The sequence below is a fragment of the Pocillopora damicornis genome, chromosome 14, assembly GCF_964200805.1.
Source record: "Pocillopora damicornis chromosome 14, jaPocDami1.2, whole genome shotgun sequence".
Lineage (NCBI taxonomy): Eukaryota > Metazoa > Cnidaria > Anthozoa > Scleractinia > Pocilloporidae > Pocillopora > Pocillopora damicornis.
Window position 1 is genome coordinate 476992 of NC_142683.1, and position 15267 is coordinate 492258.

At 40.1% G+C, this 15267-nt stretch overlaps 1 protein-coding gene and 1 pseudogene across 12 annotated transcripts; one reads left to right on the plus strand and one right to left on the minus strand.

The window, feature by feature from the left end:
- The first annotated feature begins 18 nt into the window (after positions 1–18).
- On the plus strand, positions 19–11300 carry LOC149033879 (uncharacterized). Of its 11 annotated transcripts, none has more exons than XM_089194099.1 (8): positions 19–65; positions 182–274; positions 781–881; positions 1145–1178; positions 3241–3358; positions 4351–4677; positions 6812–7072; positions 7366–11300. In XM_089194099.1, the coding sequence occupies exons 5-8, from the start codon at positions 3247–3249 to the stop codon at positions 11238–11240; spliced, it is 4575 nt and encodes a 1524-aa protein (XP_089050225.1). In that variant the 5' UTR covers positions 19–65; positions 182–274; positions 781–881; positions 1145–1178; positions 3241–3246; the 3' UTR covers positions 11241–11300. The 11 variants fall into 11 exon arrangements, with proteins under 11 accessions (XP_089050225.1, XP_089050229.1, XP_089050230.1 ...); XM_089194103.1 differs by having other exon boundaries at positions 781–870; XM_089194100.1 differs by having other exon boundaries at positions 45–106.
- A 1536-nt stretch (positions 11301–12836) lies between these two features.
- Positions 12837–15208, minus strand: LOC113671599 (uncharacterized; annotated as a pseudogene). The gene is made up of 2 exons (XR_016182989.1): positions 14304–15208; positions 12837–13564 (listed from the first exon to the last, which is right to left on the minus strand). The product of XR_016182989.1 is annotated as an uncharacterized LOC113671599 (transcript).
- Positions 15209–15267: the final 59 nt, after the last annotated feature.

Consider the following 15267-nt stretch of genomic DNA (forward strand, 5'->3'; position numbering starts at 1 on the left):
CATAAAGTTATTTTGTTTTGTCCGCTGAAAGTATTGCAGGCCTAGGAACAAAAAACACGGGTTAGGTAAAACATGATTCTGCTGAGGAAAGACGAATTTTTTTCTGGTGTGTTATCACACAAGAATCCTTTGAGAAGTATGATGAATTTTCAAGGAAAAGGTTTTGTTATTTTATTGACAGATGAGTGACGAGAGCTCGTGGAACGTGAAGGCGTGCGTGTTCCTTCGTGAAAGCGCGCAAGGAGGGTGAACTACATCAGAAAGAACAAAGGGGGTAAGTTTCTAAAGAAACTGTGGTGCTGCGTCGGTGGGAGAGTGTAGCAGGTAATTTAATGTTAGCAACTGAGTTGAAAACGTAAATTGGCCACCGTAAAGAGTTAAAAGGCTGACGTTTCGAGCGTTAGCCCTTCGTCAGAACGATAGAGAAGGGCTAACGCTCGAAACGTCAGCCTTTTAACTCTTTTCAGTGACCAATTTACGTTTTCAACTCAGTTGTTAACACTAAGTTACCTGCTACACCAGAAAGGACCTTGTGATAGGAATTGTGTGAAAGTAAAATGGCGGCAAGCGAACTGGGCGGTTTATCTCTAAGTGGGTAACTTTTGTTCAGTTTCACTCAAGGAATTATTTCTTGCCATTTAATATCTTTCTCCTACCAACAGAGCTGAAATTGGTTCTGTTAAAATGGGAAACGAAAGAAAAAGTACGAAGTTTGCCATGGTGTTGTTGAATTTCTCAGATCTTCCACTGAGATCACGAGATTGAATTATATTTTGCTAGGGTAATTGTGAAGAACAGCTTCCCTCCACCGACAGTCGGCCAACAGTCAGCCAACAGTTGGCCGACGCTAAACCGACAGGCCACCGACAGGTAACCAACAGGTTAGCGACAGGTGGTGAAATAGCTTTATTTGACACCATATTTCCATTTTACAAAACTGACCAAAGCAGACATGCTTAATATCAATGCTTCAAAATGCCACTAAAACTAAAAAGGCACGAGAACATTCGCTGTGCATTCAACGAAAGTGAGTTATCCATCGAAGAATGCAGTTGAGAATCGCCATGTAATGCAATGCGATCCTGATTTTTGGTATATTGTTAAGTCATATGTATAAATGATATCTCTTGTTTTTGATTTGAAGTGATCCGTGATAGCGCTATCTTGACCAACTACAGGTATTCTTCTTCTTTGTTTGTTTTAATTGTTCTTCACAATTACCTTTTGCTAGCTAAGCCATCTTTTGTTTCTAAACGTCAACTTTTGGTTCAATTGGAGAGTGTTTCTACTTCAGGAAAGCAAGATGACAAATGAGAACATATGAAGCTGTGCTATAAATTTATGTTATCAGCCATCAATCTTCTGCTGTCAGTTAAAGTATAATCCAGCAATATAGGTGGAATGGGGTGGATGCTGACATCAGTCAAATCTAACAATGCCGCATGTGAAGTGGTCTACAAATGACTGAAGTTTTGTTCACTTGAATGTAATTTTAAGTCTTCCTACAGTTTTTACTGCCTTAAGAGTAATTTATTGAAGCAAAATCACAATTAAGGGATAACATTTATACATTATAGCATCTACAGAGGAAAATAAACTCCCCACACGTCTTTATTTTGCTTTAAAGTGACAAAAAAAAATTACAATCCAGCAAGTATTTTTTCTAATGCAGGAAAAGAAGGAAATGTTATTGTTAGTGCAAATGACTCCAACCTTGAAAATTTACTACAAGAGGTTGTCAATTTAGAAGAAATTTTAAAATAGAAGAGAAAGACCTCTTACTAACCAAGTTCTCCATGCTGTAAGTCTCGAGCTCAGGCCATAAATCTGAGTGGAAAAATGAGGTTCCATAATTTACAGTTAAGACCAACAAAATGAGGTTAGCAAGGTATTTATTATATCTCTGGGTTCAAACAGAGGGTGAAGATTTTAATTCCGACAAACTTTTGAATATGGTGGGCAGAACAGTGAACTACAGCCTGATAAATTGACTAATAGTGTACATACTAACTGAGAGATATGATGAAAAAGAAACTTCAATCATGTGCTTAAAAGAATCTCACTCCTGGTAAAAATTAAGTCGCTAAGGTTAGGGTTAGAAGGATTGTTTAACAATAAATAATTTAAATAAATCAAAATTGGATTTGGCAAGTTTGCTAAGGCAACCAGGTGGACAATCAGACATGGTTTGATGTTACTCTGGTGTAAAGATTTAATGGATGTAATCGAGAAGTTACAATTCACAGACCCAACGTTTTGACTCTCCTGTTTAGTGCCTTCATCAGGGGTGATCTGATCACTGCAACAAGAGGTTCTTTTATATGCTACTAATTAGCTCCCCTTTGGCATAAATAGTGTTGGTTTGTCGTTCTTTTGACTCTATTTATTCTATTCCATGCAGTGACTGTGATCACGAGTATATTGGACAGACTGGTCAGTCTGTCAGTTTGAAAGAGCATCAAAAAGCAGTCTCCTTTTCACAAAAAAAAACTCAGCCATGTCAGTGCACACATGCCTAGCTAACCATACAACTGGGTGGAATAAGTCTAAAATGATCACCACTAATTCACATTACCACCAGTACCTTTGTTTGGAAGCCTGGCATATCAACCATGCCCACACTCCTTTAAAATCGTAATGATGGCGGCTTACTACCTGACACCTACTTATAGCTAATTAGTGAGCTTATAAAAGGACCTTGTTGCAGCAGACTACTGATTCTAGCATGCACAGTATTGTACATGTACAATTGATTCTAGCATGTACAGTATGTGGGTCACATATCTTTCACATTGTAATGCAAATACTATTACGTTTTACCAACGGCACAAAGAAAACTGGCAAACGAGTCACAAAATTATCTACCTTTCAATATGTTTTGGCTGAGTTAGTATTAAAATGGAGTAAATTGATCTTGACTTTTCAACCTCAAGGGGATTTGATTACAAGGTACAATATTTTGATGTGAATTGATTCTAATTTTGTGGTATTATTTTTTGAATAAGTGAAAATGATGATGAAAATAAGGTAGTGCCTCCTTCAGTGATTTTATTATCATCCCTACCTCAAAAGGTATGGAGTTATAATTTTAGTTCCACTATTTTGCACATGCATTGATTACAGTATTATATTTTTTCATTAATGTCATATACATTAAAAGAAATATGTGGGCATAGCTTAATATTCATAACTATGTTTACTCAATAACCTACTTTGCTAATAGCTTTGATCACTTTTTAGGCTGCCATGGCAGCAGGCACAAGCAAAATCCCTATTTTAATTGTGCCAACAACACTTCCAGGACCTCCTGCCATACCCACAGTTCTCACTAGTCCCTCAGTGGCAGTAGCAGGCCCTGGTGGGTACAATAACTGTCTTATTTATATGTGGGGCGTCAGTGGTCCAGTGGTTAGTGCGCTGGACTCTGGGTCGAAGGGCCCGGGTTCAAGTCCTACCAGGGACATGTCGCTGCATCCTTAAGCAAGATGCTTTACCCACTTTGCTTCGTCTCTCGGATAAGACGTAAAGCCGGAGGTCCCGTCTCTTAATAAAAAAAAAAAAAAAAAAAAAAAGGGGGAAAAGGGGTAAGAGACGTTAATTTCCCACTCACGAGATTACTGTGTGCTGGATGTCCTCCCCTGGGGTGGGATGGGAGGGAATTATTGTAAACCGCCATGAGACAGTATGTGATATGTGCGGTATATAAATAATAATAATAATAATAATAATAATTATTTACTTTTATTTAACTGTAAAATTCACACCTTACCCCTGTGCCCTTGGGTGGCAGTTAGTTTTGTTCCCAGGAGAATCTGTACATTTTCTGTCTGGTGACACAGAGGAAAATATTATGCCACCTACTCCTGGTGGGTGGGGGGGGGGGTAGTTAGGTCAATTTTTTTCTGGGTATGTGCCACTGGCCTCTCAGAACCCCTACTCCATTATTGTGCATTCTGTGGCCAGTTATAAACCCCATCTTGGTGACTTTTGAGCAAATGTAATTTTTGTGATCCCAACCAAAGGGTAAAGAATCTTACCACTTTTGAATCCCTACTGACCAAATGGATTTTTGCCCCATTCAGTGGTTTAATACTGAGGCATATTTATGTGTACCATTGCCTTATTATGGTAAAAGTTGAATTATAGATGTATATATTTGTCCTGTTGACAGACTGAGGTGTATTCATAGTCTGTGAAATTGGCAACTTTCTTGCAACCAATGGTGAGATTTTCCCAAATGCTTACCATTGTAAACCTAAAATCTTAAAGTCCAATGTTAAACTACATTTCAAGTGAGATCTATGTCAATATGTGGCAAAAGCTGTTCTTTTCTGTGGTAATTTCTTACAGTCAGCAGCTTTGATTTGGGTGACAAACAAAAAAGATGGGTTGTGATTGGAATCACATTAAACAGGCTTCTATTACCAGTTCTCCGTGACTTTGCGGGCAAGGAACTTGCTAAACACTATACATCATTGAAGAGCTCCAGTAGAATAGATACGCAGGTTTATCCCACCCACATGGAGAAAGATGGTTCATGTGATTTAAACTATGGCAGCATCAACAACAACTTGAGAAGATTCAAGAGAAAGGGCGTGCGTTTGTATGATTATAAAGTGGCATCTGCGGAGGATCTGGCCAAACTTTACCTTGAACCACACATGGCCAAATTCACTGGTGAATATTTATTTTACCAAAATTTGCGGTAATGTCGCAATGTAACTGGCCATTTGCCGTTGTCAATAAGAGTATAAACAACGCTACTCGTGTCAACGTGTCACTTATTGTCTTAATAAGCTCTCAAACATGGATGACTCGGAAATTCTGATATTGTGGTAAAAAACAAACCGATAGTAGTTTAGCGTGGTCTGTACTCCTACCGACAACGATATTCGTCATCACAGTGTCAAAATTTGTTGCGGACTCACGAGGCGCACATGATGACGATTATCGTGATCGCTCAGAGTACCGACCATGCTAATATTAAATCTCAAATCTCTTGTTCATCTTCTTGGTAATTATAACTTACAGTGCAATACAATGACGAGGAACAAATTTGAGAATATATAATTGTTCCAGATCAACCTGCAGTTTCTTATTGGTACGTCAATCTCTGACACAGGCCGCTTGGCGCTATACACATGTCGAAAAGACTCTCGGCCCAACGAGACTCTGAATTCAGTCACGAGCCATACTTGCAACTCTCAAATTATCCTGACAGATCAGAGTATTGTCTACGCGGCTTTTTTTATGCGTTGACTCGATCTTTCTCTTCAGTTCACAAATTGATCATGGTAAAATTCCCTCTTCGGTTATGGCTTTATTTCGCTTCTTAGCCATGACATGTGATGTCTACTCAAGTTGTTGTGTATAGTTGGAGTAACCTTGGCAGCGGTTTGACGCTGTCAAGTCACTACCTTGACAAGCAGGAGCTTCGAATTACGGTCGTTTCGCCTACGGGTCGTTTCGCCTACGGTCTGTTCGCCTACGGTTAGAGTCGATTCGCCTACGTCTCATATGTCAGTTCGCCTACGTGTTAAAACATGTGTTACAACAGTTGACTCATCTACTTTATGTGCGATCGCGCTCGGATCCTAGTCGGTCGATTCAATTCCTAGAGCGTGACTCATAAAGTCAAGCCTATCGAAGTTAAATAATTGTAAATAAGGAGCGTTTACCTGCAAATTTCCGTTTTTTTTTCCCACCTTTTGTGTAGGTTGTTACTTTAATCTAAACCTTGGTTATTTGAGCCAAGTCCAAACGTGAACACGAACGTTTATTTATCTTACTTAGTCCGAAGTATATGAATATGATTACCGATTTAACAAGCCGCAACATCGAAATAAAAAGTTACATCAAGCTGTGTAGTGTGAACAAGCTAATTTTGTGGTAAGTACTATGTATGCTAATGAGAACTCTCACCTCCCTTAGTATGAGCGCCTCTCAAGTCACAAGTCTACACAAAGGACGCTTTAAGTTTTTATATTATTTGTCTGTTAGATGAAAGTACGCAAACGGAGTAACTCAGAATACCCGGACACATTACATACATAAACTAGTTTATAGAGATAAAAGATTCAACGAGTCGCCCGCCAAATCGACGCAGAAATTGAACCGACTGTCAAGTCAAGCCGAAGCTAATTTCGTATATGTTAATGAAAAGTCTCACCTTCTTTAGTTTAGGCGCCGCTCACGCTTCACAAGTCTACACAAAGACCGTAAACAGTGGTTTGTTTACTGCTCTGCTCGCGCTTTACACGACCACACAAAGACCGTAAACGGTGGTTAATTTCATTTTAATACACATCTTAATGCTCAGTTTTACAATCGCACGTTTCTTAAATCATTTTAAGCAAAATATCTTTCACACATTCGTAGACGACCGGGTTCCGCCATTATAAAGTTTTTAAAAACGAACTTAGATGTTTTAGCGAGGATAGAATGGAAGGAATAATACAAGGAACAAAGACTTTTAATAATTCCGATTTAAAGCGTCAACATCTGACTCGTAGGCGAACTGACATATAAGACGTAGGCGAATCGACTCTAACCGTAGGCGAACAGACCGTAGGCGAAACGACCCGTAGGCGAAACGACCGGATACCGGAGCTTCAAGCTTACGCAAGAGTGTAACAATAGTTATATGAGCCTACTGAATAATGACTGAATTTGAACTGAGATGGCATGAGCACTAAACGATGCAATGCAGCAGTTATCTTTTAAGAAAAGAAGGCTTCTACTGATAATGTATCTTGTAAACATCTTACTCCTTGTGCTAACTTATAGTATAAATCTTATTGCCTATTTTCAGGTTTTGATAACACATGCGACTTGTCAGCAGTTTTAGGAATGCTGGCCAACTCATCCGTGTTTCATACGCGCATCCAAGCAAATGCTAGGAATGTGCGCTCCAAAGTAAGAAATGAGTGGGGACACTGTAACTTTGATCACTGGAATGACGTGGAGTTCAACAACAGTTTCCAACTCATGGAGACATTAACTCGTTCTTTGGGGCTTCCAGTGGCTGATGAAAAGAAAGTACTCGATGAACTTCAGGAGTGGGAAACCAAGGGTCAGTAATTTAAATAATCATACGATAGTGTGTATGGGGCGTCTTAGGCGCTAACTAGCTCTTTTGGATGCCACTCCCTGGGTAAGCGCTAGTCTTTCTTTGAGCTCGTTGTGAGCTGATCTTCATTTGCACCTGCATTTACCCTGTCGGGGATTCATCTGTTGTCTTGATAGAAAGTGCGAAGTCCATTGTTTTCCACCTTTCCTTCTCATTTTTTTCTCTTCATCATTTACCCAAAGTAAAATATTCACATCATGGCTGACGTTGTATCCACATAAATTGTTTCTCCGCAGGTGTGCAATTGTGCATGGGTTGCCTAGTGGACAAGGATTTGATGAAACTTGTCAGGACTGAGGTCACCAACTTAGAACAAAACGTGGAGGCCATAAAGAAATCCAATGCTGATGAAGCCAAGAGGATAGGAGAAGCTCTTCAAGACGCCATAGATGAAATAGCGAAGTTTGAGAAACGTATAGCCGACATGGAAAGTCGACTGGAGGAGGAGCACCAGGCCCAATCAGAAAAGAACAAAGAATTCTCATCAGTAATTGAAGATATTTCTAACAATATATATATAATAGAGGAACGCCAAGATACAAACGAACAAAACATTTCTTTGTTAGAAGAAAGGCAAAATGAGCTAGAATCAGCTGTAACCTCTTTAAAGGACGGAGATAGTAATTTAACCTCAAAGGTGGAGGTTTTAGAGTTCGGACAAACTCAGTTGGATTCTCGGCTGAAAAAGTTAGAAGAGGGTTATCTTGACGCTGTAGTCGATGCTAACATTTTGCAACTGCCCAGTCGCAATCATTGCTTTTGTGGTCGCGAAATTCAGCTAAAAGCAATTGCGGCGCAATTAAAAAATATTACGAGGGGTTGTTCAGAGTCAGCAATTTGCGGTCTTGGGGGTGTTGGAAAAACATCTCTTGCTGTCGAGTTTCTCTGGCGACAGAGAGACAAGGCGAAATATCCCGGTGGTATTTTTTGGATTTCGGGCGAAAACAACAACCTTTTTCAGTTGTCTGTCAGCGAGATGGCTCGTCAAGTTGGAACTTTTGATGACAAAGACTTTTCTAATTCGCTGTCAAGAACCTTGGACTGGTTGAGAAAGCGTGAGCAGCTGTGGTGTTTAGTGGTAGACAATCTGGATGAGTTAGAAATGTCCATGAATATGCAGAAGTTGCTTGCTGGTCATTGGAAACAGGCAGCACGTGGCCATATCATCATAACCACAAGGAGAGAAGCAACGGAAATCGGAGAAGAAATGGGAATCGAAGAAAGCTCTTGTATTGAGTTGAAATGCTTCACGGAGGAAGAAGGGGTTCAGTTTTTGAAAACAAGAAGTGGGACAGCCGGAGAAGACAACGATTTTCGTGAGTTGGTTGGAGTCTTTCATAATAATAATTATGTGGGAACTTCCGGCCAGGAAGTAAGCGATTTGTTGGATGCAGCCGAGACAGTGTCGCTGCTTACAAAGTTTTCCCTTTTTCAAAGGTATGGGACAGATTCTTTCAGTGTTCATCGTCTGATGCAAGATGTTATTCGAAGTGAGATTGAAAAGGACAAAATTGAAGTACGTATACTTTGCTGTGCAGTGCACGCACTCAACCATGCATTAACAAAAACACGCTCGCCAGTTGAAGTCTGCCAAAGTTTCGTTGAAGATGCTGTTTTCAGCGTGGAAGATCCTCCTTCGTTGCAACTGTGGGGAAAGCTGGCTTCGCACTCAACTCATTTGCAAGAACATTTGCATGGCTACCTAACAAAACATGAAAATGATGTCAAAAGTTTGCACACTTTGCTCTACACTGATGCAACAGTCCGTATCTTTAACGAAGCAGCGATATTTTTTAGTGTTTCGCAGGAGAAAGTGAAAGCTCAGGCAATGCAAAAAAAGAAACTAGAGTTGCTAGTACACCTTGAAAAGCCAACCCTTGAGGAAGATTGCAACTTGCCGCATTATTTTGTTGATGTACCTTTGAAAGACAAGGACTACAAGGTGATAACTTGTTGTATGAGAAATCCTTCCTCTGAAAATGAGGCTGTGGCTGAAGAAGATAACGAAAGGAAGGACCAAGCCGACCAACTCAGAGAAAAAGGAAACAATGCGTTTAAAAATAGCAAGCTCAAAGAAGCACTGGATCTTTATACAAGAGCTATTGATTTGTGGCCTGATGGCCACCACTTGTTTTGTAACAGGGCCCTTTGCCATTTGAAACTTGGAGAACCAAGAAATGCTCTGGAGGATTGTCAAAAATGTCTTCATCTAAAACCTGATTACAGCAAAGCACTTCAACGAAAAGCTTGGGCCCTGCGAGAACTTGTTAAAGGTGGAAATAGTGAGCTCGAAGGGCAGAAACGTGCAGCAGAGGCAGTTGCCCTTCACTTCGATCCCACTCTTCGCCAGGACAAAACGTTTTCCCGGATGTTTCCCGAAGTGCTAGTTCTTTGTATCAGAGAGATATACAATGAAATGCAGCTAGCGTTTGCTTTGATGACGACTCAAAGAAACGAAACCTTGTTGTTACACGAAAGAGAGTACCATCTTAGTGCCTTTGGAATTGTAAATGACCTTCAGGTTGTAGGTCTCGGACCCCACACTTACTTAAATTGTGCAAAGATTTGCCAAATTAATAACGCCAAATGCTATTTTGAAAATATTGTGTTTTCTAGAGGGAATGTTACTCTAGTCTGCAGTGGAAACAATGGCGCTGTACACTTAAATCAGTGTGAGATTTCAGGAGGAGAGACAAGTTGTGAGGACTTTCCAGAATGTAACGGAGGTACAGGCTGTGTGGCGCCCTCTTTAGGGAAACCTGCGTGCGATCAGACAGGACGGTTTGGTCATTCAATGTCTGGCATAGCTGGCTTTCCGGGAGTCAACATTTCACGCAAGAGCTCTGGATTGATTGAAAACTGTGTAATTCATAAATGTGGGGGTGGAGGTGCTCTTGTTTGTGGGAAAGGTTCTCGACTAGTAGTTAAAAACTGTGAAGTGCACAAGAACCACCAATCTGGGTTAGAGGCGAGGGAAGGAGGAGAACTTGAAGCTCTTGGAAACAAGATATTCAACCATGGTAGTCATGGCATTGTGATTTGGAAGCTCGCTGGGAAATGTGACATTAACGACAACAAGATTTTTGAAAATGCAAAGGAAGGCATCTTTGTTGGCGTTACAAAAGAGAAGGTAACCCTACGCAACAACGGTATCCATCACAACAGACCCTTTGGTATTTCCCTTGATCAGGGCAATTCTCAAGTTCTTATTAGCAACAATGAGATCTTCGAGAATGGATTCTGGGGCATTCTCGCTAAAGGGCGAACATCGGCACACATAGTAGGAAACAAACTCACTGGTAACAAGTGTGGAGGAATTATTATTGGTGTCAATTATTCTGGGAGGGTTCATCTAGAGAGAAATACTGTAAGAGATCACAGTGGCCCTTGGCTTGAGTATCAATTCAAAAACGGTGGCGCGACTATTGGTGAAAGTTTACCTGACGTCAGAGAGGCTGATGCTCTGGATTTTATGCTTCCGGAGGGTGAAATGCATTTTTATTCAACGCCTCCCATTCTAAAAGAAAATAAACATTTTAACAATGAGGAAGGCTTGTATCATCCCAGAGAGCTGGTTGAACGACTTAGCAATGGCTGCACTTATTGTCATCGTCAAAGAGACAAAACAGTGCGGTTTTTGAAGTGCGCAGGATGTCTCATTGCATCGTACTGCAGTAAGGAATGCCGGCGCAACCACAGACCTAAGCATGAGACATTATGTTTCGCTCTTAAAACTCGTTATGCTGTGGAAGTTGACCGTATTCCTCATACTATGCCAGGATTAGTAGTAATGCCGCGGATGTTTGGCTCTCACTTAGTGGGAATTGGAGAGGGTCCAAAACCAGAACCTAACAGGGAGTTCATCGTCAAAATTCAAACACAAAGTCTAAACAGCCACCCACTGCAGTTGCTGACACTTTACGACCAAAGTGTCACTATAGATTGTAAAATACAAAGTCCACAAATCTTCAACGTGATAATGGACTGTGGTGTTCTTGGAGCTTTACACAAGCTTACAAGTAAGAAATGTTTTTTCTGGGCCATGTTTACTGAGCCAGGAGGAAAACTGACAATTTATCTGGATCATTTGGCTCCTTATCAGAAGTGGTAAAGGTCTGAGTGTAATTTAGATATCAGAGTTCTCGGTACAATAAATACCCCAAAGATTTAACTACCGCATCTTTTTTGAGGGGTCAGACAGTCACAAATAGTTGTCATTTTGACCAATACTCTTTCAAACACATGGTCAAAACCCTTAGTTTTCGGTTTTTTGGTAATCAGACTTGAAAATTACTCTTTATTTTTTTAAAAAAGATTCTTAGTAATCATTAATGCATTGAGTACATGATAAGTAATTATTTCTCTATTTCGCGATTCAATGTCAAAGTGGAAAGACAGACTTACTGTCCAATGCCATGTGTTAAAAAATCAAACTTAAGTGCCGCTCCCTCTAAGAGCGGTCCTCTCGACTTTTCGTCGGAAAAAAGTTTTCTTTTATTTTTTGCCCATGAAAAGGGTTTAGGACACATGTTTCAAAAATAGTTTAGTTGTTCTCCAATTCTCTTTTTTTTGCGTCGCCACAAGCCAAAAATGATTTTTGCCAGACCATCCCTGTGGACAGCGATCGAAAGTGTAAATTTCAAAGATTTTGTCCAGCGCGCAGCGACTGCAACAATGTAGCTCACGGAATTCTATCTTGCCGCAAGTTACAAGGTGTATACAGTTAGTTCACAGACAAAATATGGAAACTTCAGCTGAAATATTTTTCATACCAGCGTGATCAGAGGAGACCCTTCTCTTCGACCTCAATTTGCATATCAAAAATTCACTGCTTTGTACGAAAGAATTCTCGAAATGCAGGCGTTAATCGGGCTGAAAAAGTATATCAGTGCATAGTTTATACACCAATGAGGTCACAGATTGCCTCAAACCCGCGGGTATATCTCTAGCTTCCATCCACCAACTTCTCAAAAACAACGGAAATCAATGTGTTTGCTCAATTGCGCTCGTGTCAAAGATCATTTGTATGATTCTTAGAATTGACTAAGATCTCCTTTTGACCGTCCAAACTTCGTTCGTTTATCTTCTACGTTGAGGATTTTAGGTTTTCACAGCAACTGAATGGAGATTAGAGGCCGAGTGGTCATAAAACATTGCGCAAACGTGAACGGTTGTGACGCTCGCGCGCTTGCGTGACTTACAAAGTAGACAAAGCTGATCGGAAGGCGCCTTCTCGATGATTTACGTTGAAATATCAGGTCATGAACTACGCACAGTGTGAAGAAGATCAAAATTAAAGAATTAAATTTGGCACTCTGGTCATAACAGACATATCGCGTTGCTTAAAAGGACACAAAAACAAGTTAAAATAGGTTACAGTTTTTATATTTACAAAACAACACGCATACACTCTGAAATAATTCTTGGAGTTTCTCCCGAGATTCAGTATACGGAACCCGATGAACTAACCCTCCTTTCTGCAAATTTGTTTTCGTCATTAATGATGTTACGCTCTTATGGACCACAACGGTTTTGAGCGACAAACTCGACATTTCCCTGCGACCATCAAAATCAATTGCACAAACCGAGCTAGATATATTGCGTGACGTGATTGTGCAAACGTTTCTCTTTGTCATACGTCCTGTTTCGCAGGTTCTACAAGTTGGAACCAAAATTAGTTAGGGTAACGAATAAGAATCGAAAGTTATTAACATGGACTGAATTACATTTTAATGATAATTTTAACTTTTAAAAAGGTTTACTTGATTCATGGAAAGCAAAGATTGGAGTGGCTTTGGGTATTTAAGCCCTGATTTCTCTCTGCTAAATGATAATACAAGACATGAAGCCAGCTACTGTAGTTCTTATCAAACTCAAATGGGTCTTCACATGGAGAGCTGTTGGGTTCTACCTTATGGACAAAACTGATCAAGTTCATTATACAAAGTATTACTTGGTTTTCAGTTTTTGAATTTTCTTCTGAACATTTCCCCCTTTTGAAATCCCGCAAAGCATAGGACCAAAGGAGTCCCTCCAAAAAGCAAGGATTCTTTATTAAAATTTCCTCACAAAGCTGGAGAATATCGGGTGACAAAATAGGAAATCCTTGAAGTATAGAGTTTTCAGTCAAGTATCCATAGGCAATAAGAGTAATTCCTCTCTCATCAGTGAAGTTGCTTTTCCACAGAACTTCAAGGCCTTCTTTAACCAGTCTGTAAGCTTGAAGATAAATTCTTGCTGTTGGGGACCAATCAAACTGACAAACATTTATTCTGTGAAAACCACAGGGTTAGAAATTGCAAATGGATGCCCATCTGCCTCAGTTCTCAGCCTTAATCTTTCTTTCATGATGCCAAATGACTGTTTAAAAGCCTTTGTTGAAACATCTGATCCATTATGCTTTAAGTCATCATCCAGTTGGCACTGCTGAAGAAGCTAACAACAATAAAGATACATTTAGTAAGTGGTCAACAAATGGTATTGAGACAATCTTGAAGTCACAGAATACCAATTGTATTTATTTGATTGGTAATTCTCCCTTGTAGCAGCTATGGCAATACTTTATTCTTTTATGGTGCTTAATTATAATCAGAGATTGCATTCTCCCTTTGGGCCTAAAAAAAAAGGTAAAACAAAAGCAAAGCAAAACGAACAACAAATTCCAGAGGAGCAAAAATAACTAAAAATGCATTCATCAATTTAAATCTGGAGGGGGTGGGGGTCCTGGGGAGACACTTGACCTCTTTTGCCTTCTCTGGCTTTTGACTAAGAGTCGGCTCCAGGGAAAGGAAGTTTGATTTTCTGGTGCAGCCATCTTAGGAACATGTAAGGAAACATTAAATGGAAGGAACATGGTCATCTTTAAGATTTAAATTCCCTTGGAATGTTCAGAGTACTAAAGGAAATTGCAAATCTCGGCGTAATTCAAATGAAGCCTTCAAAAGATAAAAATAACAGCTCCTGCCAATGCTTGGAGGGATATTGTTAGCTCAAATTGAGAGGATTTGATCTGATTAACTCAATTTTCAAGAAAGAGGGTGCGGATTTTGACAAGCAATTCTTCTATAAAGTCAAGCTCTCCACATATATATTTCCCGGCCTAGGCTGTTAGGATAATTGATTACAATGTATCTCCTTCTAAATTGTTCACATTACATTGCCAGATTAAACCAACCTCTTTAGCCCCGACATAACTGCTTACAGAAGCTTTTTCAAGCCAACGTTTTGCCTTGCTTAAGTCCCTAATCTGCTCACAACGTCCATCCAGATATATTTTTCCAAGGTTTAGCTGGGCCTCAGTGTTTCCTAGTTCCGCCGCTCTGGTCAAATAGTGAACAGCTTTCGTTGGCTACGGTTTTCCTTCTGGGCAATCACCTTCAAGATAATATTTGTACAAAGATGTCAAACCTTTTTGTCGGGAATCATCAACAGAATTCAGAATTTTGTTCATTGTTCCAAAAACAGGGAGACTTAAAGATCCCAGCTCTGTGCCATATTCGATTGTAGTTTCCCCTGCCGCCTTTCCGTACCATTCAAACGCTCTTTTGATGTCTATATTCACCACTCCTTCAACTCCACATCGATACATTTCAGCCAAATTAAGTTGCGCAGGTGTACTTCCCAGACGCGCTGCCTTGTGATACAAATCGTACGCTTTTCGCTGGTTGTGTGGCTCTCCTGTTAAATCCAGTAATTGACCAAGTTCTTGCATTACCGAGGAAAGAGTGCAACCATTTTGGACAGCTGTGTCTAGCCAGCCAATAGCTTTCTCAGTGTCCTTCTCCACGAATCCTTCGATAACTCTGAATAAGCGGTACCAAGGTGAATTTGGCAGGATACTTCACCCTTCTTGGCTCGAGCGATTAAAAAATCTACTGAACTATACGATTCTTTGAAATAATTTTTCAGATCAAAGTCTTCTGCTTTGAAAAATTTCATGTTTGAATACAGTCGAAGTAATTCGTAAACCGAAAGCTTAGTAGGACTTCCGGGATGCAAGTGAAATTTATTAGTACGTCATATTTAACAAATAGAGAAGCCTTGGCTGTGCTCTGTTCTGTTATAAAGCACGCAGGAAGCGGCTAGAGCACGAAAGAAGTGTAGCAAGAAACACGAGACGTAATCGAGTGTTTCTCCCC